General features: G+C 44.3%; 1 protein-coding gene across 7 annotated transcripts in view; it reads right to left on the bottom strand.

Annotated features, from left to right (window-relative positions):
* Window positions 1-15452, bottom strand: part of NPRL3 (NPR3 like, GATOR1 complex subunit) — a 249808-nt gene that overhangs the window by 25569 nt on the left and 208787 nt on the right. For all 7 annotated transcript variants that reach the window (XM_089691819.1, XM_089691772.1, XM_089691798.1 and 4 more), the window contains one exon: window positions 8276-8382. In XM_089691819.1, the coding sequence (XP_089547945.1) occupies window positions 8276-8382 (107 nt within the window). The remainder of the gene's footprint in view (window positions 1-8275; window positions 8383-15452) is intronic.

The following is a 15452-nucleotide window of genomic DNA, read 5'->3' on the forward strand; positions in this document are numbered from 1 at the left end:
AACTTTATTCCAATAAAAGTCAGGGTAAATTCCAAAGCGTATCCAGTGTGTTTTAGGGGTCTGAAAATGCCTACCCTTATTAGAGCTGGAAAAAAAAAACTCCTCCCCTGGGTCATAGTACTCAATAGGCAATAGTATTGGTTGTATAAAAATTGATGTCATGTAACAAAGAATAGATAATCAATATACAAAAATCTCAGACAAATAGTAGAATCTGAATAATAAAACATAACATTTCAGTTCATCAAAGAAGTAAAAAACAGTGAAAAAAGTAATAATGCATTCGAATTAAAATAAAGACCTAATAAGAATAAATACATAAGAAATATATCCATAAATTAAAATGTGTATAACTCAAGCCATACACTATACAGTTGGACTGTACAATCAAATTTCACTGTGTGTGTAGCCTAGAAGGTGGTGAAACAACTGTATAACCGCACACTATTCAGTACATCTGGGGGTATTTTTCAACTATGGCAAGTAGTTTTTATATGTACAGTGGAGAAAATAATTATTTGATTCCCTGCAGATTTTGTACGTTTGCCTACTTACAAAGAAATGAAGGGTCTATAATTTTTATCATAGGTGTATTTTAGATGATATACAGAATATCAACCAAAAATCCAGAAAAAACACACGATACAAATGTTATAAATTGAATTGCAGTTCAGTGAGTAAAATAACCAACTGATCCTCAAGCAAAACATGACTTATTACTTGGTGGAGAAACCTGCAAGCACAGAGGAAAGATGTTTCTTGTAGTTGGTTACCAGGTTTGCACAGATCACAGGAGGGATTTTGGTCCACTTTTCTTTACAGATCTTCTCTAAATCCTTAACGTTTCTTAGCTGTCGCTTGACAACTGGAAGTTTCCGCTCCCTTCATAAATTTTCTATAGGACTAAGGTCTGGAGACTGGCACGGCCACTCCATTACCTTATTGTGCTTCTTCTTGAGCCACTCCTTTGTTGCATTGGTGGTATGTTTTGGGTCATTGTCATGCTGGAAGACCCATCCACGACCCATCTTCAGTGTTCTGGCTGAGGGAAGAAGGTTCTCATTCAAGATTTTACAATACATGGCCCCATCCATTGGCCCCTCAATGTGGCAAAGTTGGCCTGTACCTTTAGCAGAGAAACAGCCCCAAAACATAATGTTTAAACCTCCTTGCTTGACTGTAGGGATGGTGTTCTTAGGGTCATCTTCCTCCAAATATGGCGAGTCGAGTTAATGCTAAAGAGTGCAATTCTGGTTTCATTTGACCACGGCACTCTCTTCCAATCCTTCTCTGAATCATTTAGATGTTTAATGGCAAAACTTCAGATGAGCCTGTACATGGGCCTTCTTGAGAAGAGGGACCTTGCGGGAGCTGCATGATTTCAATCCATGGCGACGTATTGTGTTACTAATGGTTTGTTTGATGACTGTGGTCCCAACTGTCTTGAGATAATTCGCAAGCTCCTCCCACGTAGTTCTGGGCTGATCCCTAACTTTTCTCATGATCATCCTTACCCCATGAGGCAAAATGTTGCATGGAGCTCCAGACCGAGAGCGATTGATGGCTATTTTGTATTTCTTCATGTTTGAAAAACTGTTCCAACAGTTGTCTCCTTCTCACCAAGCTTTTTGCTGATGGTCTTGTAAACCATTCCAGCCTTGTGCAGGTCTACAATCTTGTCCCTGGTGTCCTTTAATAGCTCCTTGGTCTTGCCCAAGGTGGTCAAGTTTGAATGGAAATAAAATTCTGTGGACAGGTGTCTTATACACACAAGTTGTTGCTAGGAGCACCTTCTTAGAATGACAGGACTAATCCGTGTACCACATGAGCACATAGTCTGTGGGAGCCAGATTTTTGTTGGTTGATAGGGGATCAAATAAACTTACTTTACTCACTGAACTGCAACTCAATACATAACATTTGTATCATGTGTTTTTTCTGGATATTTGGTTGATATTCTGTCTCTATCATTTAAAATACACCTATGATCCTATGATAAAAATTATAAACCCTTCATTTCTTTGTAAGTGAGCAAACTTACAAAATTACAAAATTACCAAGGGGCCATCAATCACAAAATATTGACAAATAGAAAAATTAAATCAAGGGAGATCAAGGATGGCCACCAGGTATACACACAAAAAATATACAGTATATCACATAAAACCAATATTTATTACAGAAATCTCCATAAAAACATCGCAATGTTAAGAAGCCCAAAAGATCTATTGCCTCTTGTGTCCTAGTAAGTCTACCCCTGAAACGCGTAGGAATTACTAGGACACAAGTGACAATAGAGCTTTTAGACTTAACATTGACTGTGATGTTTTTATTAAGATTTCTGGAATAAATATTAGTTTTATGTGGCATATATTTTGTGTCTAAACCTGGTGGTCATCCTTGAACTCCATTGATTTTAATATTTCTTTTTGGTAATTTTGTAGCTATCAATTACTGTATATTTTGAAAGTGTTGTTCTGATTAAGTTTATTAGCACTGCATTACATTTACATACTTTAGGGCGATTAATCATTTTAAAGAAAGTTGTCTCTTTTATACATCACTCAGTGCATGGTTATGGAGCAGGATAACACAGGTGGTTTATAATTTTTTTAACATAGTACTGAGAGGGTTATGGAATCCATGTCCCTTAATGGACTCCACAAAGAAAATATTACGCTGAATACAAAAATCCTATTTTCTGTCTTCTCCATTGAGCAACATAGGAAGCCTTGATTTCAGTACGCACACAAGCAGCCCAGTTGAACATTGGGCAACACGATAAACAAATGCCAACAGGGTGAAGAAAACATTAAAAAACCCTTTCTGGTAGAACTTAGAGAGCGTGTAAACAAAAGACCAAGTGGCAGCCTTGCGAATAAGAGAAACCGTTTCTTGATACTGAAAAGCTCAATAAACCCTCACAGATCTTGTACAGTCAGTAAAGGGAGGAACCCTATGCCTGAGACCATAGGCTTGGAGGATAGTCTACCTCAATCACCAAGAATGAGTGGATGGAAAGGCATCAGAATGCTTCTGAAAGAAACCGTAGTTGAGAGATCAACTCACAGCCACATCAGACAATAAAGAGAAATGAACTGGAGGTGTACAGAAAAATGGAAGAATGACATCCTGATTGAGGTGAAGGCAGAATTTACCTTAGACAAGAAGAAAATCCTGGGTCTCAACACCTGTCCCTGTGCAAAACGAGAAAGGGTTCCTTGAAAGGCAGGGACATCAGTTTAAATGATTGCCTTGCAGAGGTGATGGCATCGAGAAATACCAGTGTGTCCGTAACAAAAGAAAGGGGAATGTCTCTGTTGGGTTCTGAAGCGAAAGAGAAGGTACAGGGGCAGCTAAACGATAAACTCTCTTTACAAAGCAAGAGAGGCCAATGGTCTTTGAAACAAAAGCTAAAGTGCTATAACCTGACCTTAGAAAGTACTGAAAGCCAAATGCAGGTCAAGACCCAGCTGTAGGATGGAGAAGATTTGCCCCACAGAGAATGGAAACCCCAAGCCTCACATCAAGTAAAGAATGCCTTTCACATCTGATGACAGATGTGGGAGGTAGCATTCCTAGCTTTTAGTGTCATAGAAATGATTGATTAAAAACTGCAGAGTAAAGCTTCCCCCAGTGACCAAGTCCCTTGTACTGAGTTGATAACTAGGGCTCCTCCCCAGCTTGATAAGCTGGCATCCATCATGAGCACCTTCCAAACCAGTTGGAGGAAGGATTTTCCTGATTTCAGTGTTGAACTTGTGACGCAACATACCAAGGTAAGCTTTGTCTCACTGGTCAAGCATATGGGATGAGCCAGAGACTGCAACCCTCTGTCCCACAGTGCCAGTATGTTGCAATGCAAAGGTCTGAAGTAAAATTAGGCATATGGAACTGTCTTGAGGGAAGGAACCATTAAGCCCTGGTTGGTTGGCTCCTGGACTGCAGAGTCAGAACTTGGGAGTGGAAAGACTGAAATTTGTGCAGCGGGAAGGAAAGCCCTGACAGGACTGTGTCTAAGATCAGGTCTAAAAACTGATGAGGCATTTCCTGCATCAATTTCTGGAGATTTACGATCCACCTGAATCTCTGTAGGGTCCGCTAGACATTGCCTAACAGAACCTGTTTACTGGCCCCTCAAAAGAAGTTTGTCCAGATATCTCGCTGTGAGGATACCCTGAGACCAAAGCAGGGCAAGAACAAAAGCTAGGACCTTGGTGAAAACCTGAGGTGCACTGGGCAGGCAAAAGGGAAGGGCAACAAACTGGTAATGCTGTATGCCTACAGAAAACAGAGATAGCGTTGATGCGTCAGGAATATAGACATCCTTGATGTCTACAGGAGAAAGAGTCTCCTGGATGGAGGAATGCAATGACTAACTGAGTAGATTCCATAAAGAATTTTGGTAGCTGGAGGAAGGTGTTGGAAACTTTTAGATCTAGTATGGGTCAAATGTCCCATTTTTCCTTGTGGACAATGAAAAGGTTGGAATAGGAACTTCACCTTTTCCAGGACAATGGCTATGACCCTTTTAGAGATGAGCTATGCTATCAGCATGAAGGTTAACTAGGTTCTTCAGGGATGGTGGCAGGTTTGACAAAGTAAAGCAGGGTCGAGGCAGAGGTCAAAATTCTAGCTTGTAGCCCTAGGATAGAACGTTTTGGACCCAAACATCTGAAATGTCCCAAGATCAGATGACCATCAAGGCCAACAGACATCTCCTTACTCTGAAAAATGAGGGTGCCCCCTCATTGTACGGAGGTCTTGGGGGTCCAGAACTTTTTTTGTGGAAAAAGGGAGCTCTTCTCCCAGGCAACATCCTTAACGTCGGCACCTCACAGCCCTTTAAGTGGTTTCTGATGCCAGGAGGCAGGGCATAGTTTATGATCATGTGACAGCCGTGATTGGCTGTCACAGTGGCCACATGATCAGAAAGCTCCCAATTGCAAGCAGCAATCAGGAGCTTTACAATGGGTGTCGGTAACTCTGCCCAGAGCACGCAGGGCACATGCTTTGTTTACCTGATGAGAGGCCATATATATGCTCAAAGGAGTTAAAGAATTCCTTTCCTATTGTGATTCACCAAAGAGGCATTCCCCCAACTAAAATTCTTCTAGCCTTTTACCCACTGAGTCTTCAAAATTGGGGATGACCTCAGCAGGGACAATCAGAGTCTTGTTAATAGAAAAAAATGGCTGGGTCCACATCTGGGAACCTATCCTCCACAGGGCAATATGCCCAGAAGAGGAAACAATTTTTTCCAGGCTACGCCAATCACTATACAGCAGCTTTTCTCAACTGGCTTGCCTTTGAGTTAGTAAGGGGTGCCAGCAAATCCTGGTTGAGAAATTGCTCTGCACACGACTGTCAGTTTTCAATCTGCCAACAGTTGTCATCTCTGCTGGTGTCAGCCCTGTATAGTATAAACGGCTGAGATGGGCGGAGCTCCAAACTGTCGGAGCTGACAATGTGCAGAGCTCTCAATTGGGAGAGTTTTTCTTGAATGATGACCTGCTCAGCCTCCCTCTACAGTGCAGGACTTCGCAAATAAACAGTTCAGCTGGCAGTGCGGGGTGCTGAACATGAAATTGAAGGTAAGGAACGGGAGGTGTCTGGATCAGCCAGGTCAGGAGATCTGAGTTTTTTTTTTTTAAAGGCTATATGCGTCTGTCTGTATGTATGTATGTATGAGAATTAAAGACTTATTGCCTGTGGCGCACACATCCATTTCAGTTCCTAGAACCCGAAATGACACAAACCTGCCGCAGTGTCTAAGTAGACCCTCAGGGACTCGATCCCCCTTTCTTGGGGTCCCCTGCCTTGGACCTGTATAGCACCCTACTACAAATGCCTTGGTCAGTCATTACTGCGCAGGGTTCTATATACGCAGGGTCCAGTGCCGAATGGGCACATTACAGGCAATCCCCGCATGTTTTTCCAGTATCATCATAGTGGCACCCAGGGACCATCAACCTTAGCATCACAGCTGTAGCACTGGATCTAGATGAACTAATCTCCTGATCCCTGTTGGAACCATTAAGAATCTAGAAGCATAATGCAGAGAGCTGCATATCAGTGAACATCATCTTCAGACAATGGCAAAAAAACTGAGGTACTTCCTGTATGGAATGGGTATGTAGGGGAGTACTGTCTGTCTGTTTCCATCAGTGTCCATTCACTTATAGGTGGCACATAACCTGCGCTGTGTCCCGTAATGTATGAAAAAGAAAGTTTGTTTTCAACACAGCTGGTTAAATGGACTTTTCTAGCTGTTGTGGTTCTACAAGTCTAAATATTCCTTCAAGAAGTTTTTCTAGTCTGTTTAGTATGTACAACTTGCTGGATATTGTCTGTCAAGTATATGTTAAAATAGGGTTGTACAGCATGTTTATTTGGACCCTAATATAGCCCTGCAATCTGTTAAAGGACAAGTAGAAGGAGCGATTCAGGACCCTAGACAAGGAGCTCCGTGTCTGCCTCTTATCCACCCCTGCCAGGAGAGGGTGGTTGTGTGCATCATCTCAGGCTACACACTGATGGTAAGCAATACTTCTTGTTTTTACATTTTAGGGATGCCAAAAGATTTTGCATACTGTATACAAATGGTACAGTGATGAAGAAATGCTGAACCAAGTTATGGTATAGCTAGGTGTATTTAGACACATTCAGCTGGACTTGTTCAGTAATGCTCATCATGCTTCATAACTCATCCGAGCCACTTCTTCAGTTCAGGAAATTACTACTTGCTATACTTGTTCAAATATTTAAAAAGTCACCTATTTTCAGGCTTACCTACTTTTTTTTTTTTTTTTTTTTAACATGACTGTAAGGTAGGCCTAGGTGTCATCTGTGACATGTACATTTGGTGATATCTTAATACAAAACTAGTCTCTGCAGGGAATTTATTTATAGAAAAAACACAATATTATCACTTTTTTTTCACTTTTTGCTATAAGTCACAGCAATATTTGTTTTTTTGGTATAAGTCACGGCAATATTTAGGGTAGCGCTGCACCATACTTTTTTATAATTTATTATTTTATTTACCGTATTTTCCGGCGTATAAGACAACCCCCTACTTTTCCTGTTAAAATGTAGTGTTTGGGCTATACTCGCCGTATAAGACTACCCCTCTTCCAATGCACATCAGTGGGAAGAATCGTGCCCCATCATTGGTGTCAGTGGGAGGAATAGTGCCCCATCGTTGGTATTAGAGGGAGGAATAGTGCCCCATCATTGGTATTAGTGAGAGGAATAGTGCCCCATCATTGGTATTAGTAGGAGGAATAGTGCCCCATCATTGGTATTAGTAGGAGGAATAGTGCCCCATCATTGGTGTCAGTGGGAGGAATAGTGCCCCATCATTGGTGTCAGTGGAAGGAATAGTGCCCCATCATTAGTATCAGTGGGGGGAATAGTGCCCCATCTTTGGTGTCAGTGGGAGGAATTGTGCCCCATCATTGGTGTCAGTGGGAGGAATAGTGTCCCAACATTGGTGTCAGTGGGGGGTGGAGGAATAGTGCCCCATCATTGGTGTCAGTGGGGGGTGGAGGAATAGTGCCCCATCATTGGTGTCAGTGGGGGGTGGAGGAATAGTGCCCCATCATTGGTGTCAGTGGGGGGGGGGGAAAAGTGCCCCGTCGTTGGTGTCAGTGGGAGGAATAATGACCCAATGATGGGGCACTATTCCTCCCACTGACACCAATGACACTTGCTGACCCCTGTTCCAGTATGGTGCTGCTGCAGCCAGCATATGTGGTTGCAGCAGCACCTCTGTACGGCACACTTACCGGCCGCTCCTTCACTCGATTTTCGCTGGGCCGCTCGGCTCCGCCTCCTCGCCGGTGATTGGCCACCTGTGTGCCTGGCGGCCAATCACCGGTGAGGAGGCGGAGCCGAGCAGCCACGCGAACATCCAGTAGCCGAACCGAATGAAGGAGCAGCCGTGCTTCCTGGACCGGATCGTCGTGGGACCGGAGCCAGGTAAGAAACAGCAGCCCCTGCACCACCCCTGTACTTAGTGTCCCTTGGAAGGGGGGGGGCGGCAGCGGCACCGCGTCGCCCCCCTAAAAATTGTCAGCATGCCGTATACCTGTGTATAAGACGACCCCCGACTTTTGAGAAGATTTTCAAGGGGTAAAAAGTCGTCTTATACGCCGGAAAATACGGTATACTTGTCGGTAGCTTTAAAGTTTTGTGAGGTGATTTGAATGCTTTTTTTCTACAATTTTAATACAATTTTATCAATTCAAATTAAAAAAAAAAAATAACTTACAGACCAACATTCGCATTTGGTGACAACATATAGACATTGTTCTCACAAAGTGGATAAATGATGATCGCTTTTCCCCAGTATACCAGGTGTGCAGCAAGCTGGAACACCTAGAAAACACATGACATATGCTTAGGGATAGTGCAAGCAATGTGACCCTTTGTTTATTACTAGAAATTTAAGAAAAAAACCATAAGAACTTTTTTATTCAGATATTTACATGCAGAAAAAAAAATACACATTAGAAATGCAGATTTTTGTAGCCAGCATCAAGAGGCAGTTCCTTTTAAACTTGTCAAAAATATGTTTTTCTTCTTTTTGAGTGTTTAATGCATTGATAACAAGTAAAAGCCAATAGCAGACAGGCACTAAATTTGTAATCTAGATTGCTCCTCTTCTTTTTTTTTTTTTTATTATGTTGGTCACTAGACTAACATATTGAAAATCCACAATCCAAATCAGATGTATGCAATGCTGCAGTCTCATGTCTATATATTACAAAGTGACAAAAATACTGTAGAAAACATTTACAGTACATGTAACGCCTAACAAAGAACTTCTCTTATTTGCTCCCTTTTGGTATGCTAAATATACATAATTATCATAAATATACAACATTCAGGGCACTTTGTTATAGCTGTTAAATAAGTGCAAAAATACATAATGATTTTGCTAGAAATCTTGTGACCTTGTAACTTCCTGCATACTCCACCTGCGCACAAGGAGGATTTATGGATAAAAGGAGAGGAGAACTAATAAGGAGAGCTCTTTGTAATATCAGAAATGAAGTAGGCAGGGATGACAACACACGTAATTCAGAGAGGTGTTGTCACATCAAAGAGGAAGGTAAGCCCATAATATATTTATTTTCCAATCATTTTATTTTTAAAATTTTCACAGTTCAAAAGTGAAACAATTCAAAAAGATGAGAAGGTACCCTTATACATTTTTATGCATTCCTATAGGCAAAAGTTCCAATGTGTAACCTGTTGGGCTGAAGTTACATTCTCCAAGAAAAACTATAATAGTCTCCTAAAAGGATCCTCTTAAAAGGGGGCCCATCATCGATCGAGACAGGGGATAGCCCTAACCATAAGTAGACCTTAAAGTGTTTGTAAAGGCTGAAGGTTTTTTACCTTCATGCATTCTATGCATGAAGGTAAAAAAACCTTCCGTGTGCAGCAGTGCCCCCAGTACCCCCCCCCCAACACAATCCTTACCTGAGCCTCATCTGTCCCAGGTCTCTACCCCCTCATTGGCTGAGACAGCAAGCGGGAGCCATTGGGTCCTGCTGCTGTCAATCACAGCCAGTCAGCCAATGAGAAGAGAGGGGGCAGGGTTAAGTCATGGCTCCGTGTGAGAATAGACACATGGAGCAGCGGGTGACCCCATAGCAAGCTGCTTGCTGTGGCGGCACCTGACAGACAGGAGGAGCCAGGAGAGCCTGCGGGGGACCTGAGGAGGATCCAGATTGCTCTGAGCAAAACCACTGCACACAGCAGGTAAGCACAGACATGTTTGTTATTTTACAAAAAAAACGAACCTTTAGAATCACTTTAAGGTCTGATCCTTTTGACTTAAAGTTCAGCCTTCAGAGGGAGAGGAGGGGGGGTGTCAACCTGTGGTCCTGCTATCCTTCCCAAATTAGCAGAAAAAAAAAAAAAAGAAGAGAAGAATTAAGTAGATGGGTAGCAGGAAAGGAGAAGGAAAGAAAAGGCTGTAGAAGGTAGGGGGTTGGAAAGAGAAGAAAAGACGAGCCTCCCCTGTGATCACCCAGAAAGGTTTTTAATGAACCCGACTATGCTGGCCCTGTCAGATAAGTAATCAAAGGGTCCCAGATCTTTTTAAATCTGGACATTTTGTCCTGCAGAAAGGCAGAGAGGTGTTCATTTAACATTATCCAGGACAATTTAGCCTTTAGGAGATCAAAAGGGATCACAGGAGATTTCCATGATCTCGCAATCGTGATCCTAGCCGCTATTAAAATGAATGCTATGAGGCATTGGGTTGGTCTCGGGACTACCTCCACAGGGCTTCCCAGGAGTGCCTGTCATGGAGACTTAGTTAAGCTTGTCCCTGTGAGAGAGTAAATAAAATTATAGGAACGGATGTAAAATCTGCGGACCTTCGGACACCATCCCCTCCTGACTGCATCCTCGAAAACACATGGGGGAAGCACCCGGTACCCATTGAGCTATTGTAGCCGGGACCATGTACCACCATAATAGTACTTTGTAATTAGCCTCTATTAAAAAAGTATTTATGATCTATTTAGTGACTCCCTGGGCTCATCTGTGCCATTCTGCAGGCTCTAAGACTTCTCCCATATCCCGCTCCCATCTATTCATATAGGGGAGTTTATGATCAGTAGAAGACAAAATGCTGTATACCTTAGATATATAGCCTGAACATGTGTCAATATTTGTGGATCGGTGTTCCATGGGAGTAGTACATGATAAGTCACAAGTGGGCTATCTGTATGTATCAATAGTACTTTTCTTTAAGGCTTTGCATTGATTGAACTCCTCTGTGATCATAAAGATCGGCAATGCGTAATAACCCTTTGTTAGCCCACCATACAAAGTCAAGGGGGATGAGACCCGGAGTGAATGGAGAGTTTGCTAATAGTGGAATGAGGGGGGTGTGGTTTGACATTATTATAATACAGTGTTTATAGAGCGCCAAAAGGTTTGCTCAGAGCTGTACATTATAGTGGGGGACAGTACATGAGACAATACAGTAACAAAATACACGAGGGGTTCAAGGGCCCTGCTCTTTTGAGCTTACAATCTAGGAGGGAGGGGATAGTGGTACAGGAGGAAGTGGCTGTGGGGGATGGAGTGGTAGGAGGAGTGGAGGAGATCGGCTGTTAGGTGAGGGTGGGGTAGGCTTCCCTGAAGAGATGGGTTTTCAGGGTGCGCCTAAAGGTGAGGAGGGTAGGTGACAGTCTGATGGATTGGGGTAGTGAGTTCCAGAGGATGGGGGAAGTCCTGCAGTCAGGAGTGGGAGGAGGAGACCAGGGAGCTAGAAAGTAGAAGGTCTTGTGAGGAGCGAAGAGTACGGGTTGGGTTGTATTTGGGTATCAGGTCGGTGAGGTAGTTTGGGGCAGCGTTTAATACGTTGGGCAATCAGAAGCCAGTCGTGGGAATGACAGAGGGGGGTGGCGGAAGCGGAGCGGTTGGTAAGGTGGATGAGTCTGGCCGCTGAGTTCAGGATAGACTGAAGCGGGGGTAGCCTGTTTTGGGGGTAGGCCGGTGAGAAGGGCGTTGCAGTAGTCCAGACGTGAGATAATAAGGGAGTGAACGAGTTGTTTAGTAGTGTCTGGGGTTAGGAACGTACGTATTTTGGAGATGTTGCAGAGGTGGAGGCTGCATGAGTTTGCCAGCGATTGGACATGGGGTTGGAAGGACAGGTTTGAGTCTAGAGTGACACCTAGGAGCTCGGTTTTGGAAAGGTTCAATTTGAGCAAATGGAGCGACATCCAGTCTGATATGTCGTTCAGTAGGTGGGTGATACGGGCGGAGACTGAAGGGGTGAGGTGAGGGGTGGAGAGGTAAATTTGCGTGTCATCGGCGTAGAGGTGATAGTTGAAGCTGTGGGAGTGTATCAGTTTGCCGAGGGAGGAGGTGTAGATGGAGAAGAGAAGGGGCCAGAAGACAGAGCCTTGGGGGACCCCAACAGAGAGGGGGAGGAGGTAACGTTATAGGTAACGCTGAAGGAGCGTTGGGATAGATAGGAGGAGAGCCAGGAGAGAGTGGAGTCTCTGATGTCAAAGGAGTGTAGTTTATTAAGGAGGAGGGGGTGGTCAACTGTGTCGAAGGCCGCAGAAAGGTCGAGGAGTAGGAGGACTGAGTAGTGGCCATTAGCTTTGGCGGTTAGCAGGTCATTAGTGATTTTGAGTAGGGTGGTTTTCGGTGAAGTGTAGAGGATGGAAGCCAGACTGTAGTGGATCGAGGAGGTTGTTGCCAGTGAGGTGGGAGCTTAGGCAATTGTAGACTAAGCGCTCAAGGAGCTTGGATGTAAATGGCAGCAGGGAGATGGGTCTAAGGTTGTTCAGGTCAGTGGGGTCCAGGGAGGTTTTTTGAGTATGGGGGTGATGTGCGCGTGCTTTAGGGGGGAGGGGAATGCGCCAGTAGAGAGGGAGAGATTGAAGATATGGGTGAGGGAGCGTAGGATGGAGGAGGAGGGTGACCGGAGGAGTTGTGTGGGGACAGGGTCAAGGGGGCAAGTGGTGAGGCGGGTTTCTGAGAAGACCTTAGTGACCTCCTCAGTGGTATCAAGGCTGAAGGAGCGGAGTGCTGGGGAGGTTATAGTGTGCGGGATGTTAGGTGTGGTGGGGGGCAGGGCGGTTGCAAGGTCAGAGGAGGGGAGAGTTGATGGGGTTATAGTGGGAGGGAGGCTAGGTGGGGAGGTAGATTGAGCATTGGCGATGTCCTTACGGATTGCGTTGATCTTGTTTTTGAAGTGATTGGCAATCTCGTGGGCGGTGAGTGAGGTACTGGGTGGAGGTGGGGGGGGGGGGGGAAGAGAGTAGGGAGTTGAAAGTGGAGAAGAGCCGGCAAGGACAGGTGGAGAGGGTGTTGATGAGGGTTACGAAGTAGGCTTGTTTGGCTGCGTGGAGGGAGGAGGTGAGGAAGGCGGATTTGTAGAGGGAGAACGCTCGAGGGGATCTAGTTTTGCGCCATAATCGCTCCAGCGCACGACTGCGTCGTTTAAGGTTTTTAGTGTGGTCGTTCCGCCAGGGTTGAAGCAGTTGAGGTCTAATGTTGCATGTGGTTAGGGGTGCTAAGGAGTCTAAGGCAGCTGACAGTGAGTCGTTATACGCAGTAGTGGCCAGGTCAGGGCATGACAGTGGAAGGATACTGTCGTACAGATGGTCAGCTGCAGAGTGGAGAGGGGCCGGGTTCAGGTTGCAGAGGTTACGGCTGGTGATGGTTTGACGTTTGGGGAGGGGGGGAGGTGTTAAAGGACAGGGAGATGGGGAACTTAATGAGGTTGTGGTCAGAGAGAAGGAAAGGGGTGTTTGTGAGGTTGTGGAGGGTGCAGAGATGGGAGAAAGCGAGGTCCAGGGTGTTCCCGTTGGTGTGGGTGGAGGACTGTGTGCACTGTGTGAGTGCAAAAGAAGAGGTTAAGTGGATGAGTTGGGATGTAGCCAGGTAGTTGACGTTGACAGGGATATTGAAGTCACCAAAGATGATGGTGGGTAGCTCAGAGGAGAGGAAGAAGGGTAGCCAGGCGGAAAAGTGAAGGTATATCTCAAAGATAACCTGTCCAAAATACTTAATGAGAAAGATAGTGTGGGGCATAAGAGTGGAGGGTGAACTTTGGCCGGGAGCCATAGCAAGTGGCTGACTGAGGTTGTAGGTGCGATAGAAGATTCAATCCATATCCAAATTGGGCAGCTTTGTTTTGTGTTTAAGGTGATCAAGGAAGCTATCTGGGTTGCCTGAAAATATTGTGACAGGTCAGGAACCCCTAGTCCTTCTCATAATCTAGGGGCATAAAGTTTTTTTTTTATTCACCCTATGTCTCTTGTCACCCCAAATATACACGGACAATGTGTGTTGAAACATTTTAAGGCCTGGAAGTGTCCGAAAGAGGTGTAGCAGTCTAGGTAATACATTCATTTTGAGCGAGTACAGTCTGCCAAACCGCGATGGGGGGTTATTTGACCAGTGTCTTCGGTCATCAGAGAGTGTTTTGTATAGGGGGAAGGTGATTTTGCTTAATTAGAGTTTGAAAGTTTGGGGTCAATTGAATTCCCAAATAAGGGAGAGCAACCAGTTTCCACTTAAATAGGAAAGCGCTTTGAAGGGCTTGGACAGTTCTTTGATCTAGCGATAGATTTATCACTTGTGATTTGTGATGATTGACACAGAGTTCTGATATGGAGGAAAATGATTTTAGGTCTGAACAGAGATTGGGGACAGAGGTGATCGGGAAGGACAGAAGTAATAAAATATCATCTGCAAATAATGCACATTTGTGTATCTGTCCACTGCAGGGGATATCTTGAATATTCTTATTTTCTCTAACTCTGATGGTTAAGGGCTCTAATGCCAAAATAAATAATATGGGAGACAAGGGGCAGCCCTGGTGCATACCTATAGATAGACGAAAGGAATTGTAACCCTTAATCCGGAGCTTAGCTGTGGGCTCGCTATAGATTGTGCGTAACAAGTTTAGGAACTTGGAGCTGGCGAACATAAAGGTAATCCCAGGACAGGGAATCAAAAGGTTGTCTATGGACAGGAGCATGCCCCTTCTCTGACCCCGATTGTCCCAATCCAAGTGGATCGCTGATATATCATCTATCAGTATCCTCATTTGGTCCAGGGCCTGTCAGCCAGGGACGAACCCTACCTGGTCTGGATGTATATAGCGTGATAGGAAGGTATTGAGCCTATTTGTCAAGACCTTTGTCATGATTTTCAGGTCCACCTTTACTAATGAGATGGGGCAGTTATTTATGCAATCCCCATGATCCTTGTCTGGCTTAAAATTCTCAAACTATTAGTTGGGGATTTTGAGGAGGGATCCCATTCCACATGCATAATTTGGGTAGGGCTGGGTTGAAGGGTCTAGGGATCAATTTTCAAGCCAAGTGTTTGGTTTATCTCCCATATAATAATATTTATGTCTGGACCAGCGTTTACGCTTTTCGGCTTTGGTCGTCAAGCTAAGGTTAAGCGAGAGGCAGGCAGAATCAATCTGTTGTCTTAGATCCATGTGAGGGTTTTGTTTTGTAGCAAATTATTAAGCTTCTTTTCCTGTTGCTTAATTACCAAGTCACTGACTCATTTTACTCTAGAGGCTAACTGGTTCAATTTTCCCTGGACTCTCACCTTGTGTGCTGCCCAGGTCACTGCTGTAGATGTGGCTGTGGGTATATTGTCCCAAAAAAGCAAGCGGATCTCTGTCTCTACTTCGGCACACAATGTCAAGGTCAGTGAGTAAGGACTCATTCAGCCTTCAAGGCAAGGGTTGAGGCCTCAACCATAAATCGGCAATGGTCATAGAGATAGGAGAATGATCCGAACAAGGGGTTGTGTGAATTTGTTCCTGACACAAAGGGGAGAAGGGTGGAGAGGGTAAAAAGATTCTGGAGGTAATAATAAATATAATCTCTAACTGTAAGGTTACAGTCCCTCCACACATCTATAAGACCATTATGATGTAA

This window comes from Staurois parvus, unplaced genomic scaffold (assembly GCF_062004578.1).
Source record: "Staurois parvus isolate SC_StPar_1 unplaced genomic scaffold, SC_StPar_1.0 ptg000022l, whole genome shotgun sequence".
NCBI classification, from domain to species: Eukaryota; Metazoa; Chordata; class Amphibia; order Anura; family Ranidae; genus Staurois; species Staurois parvus.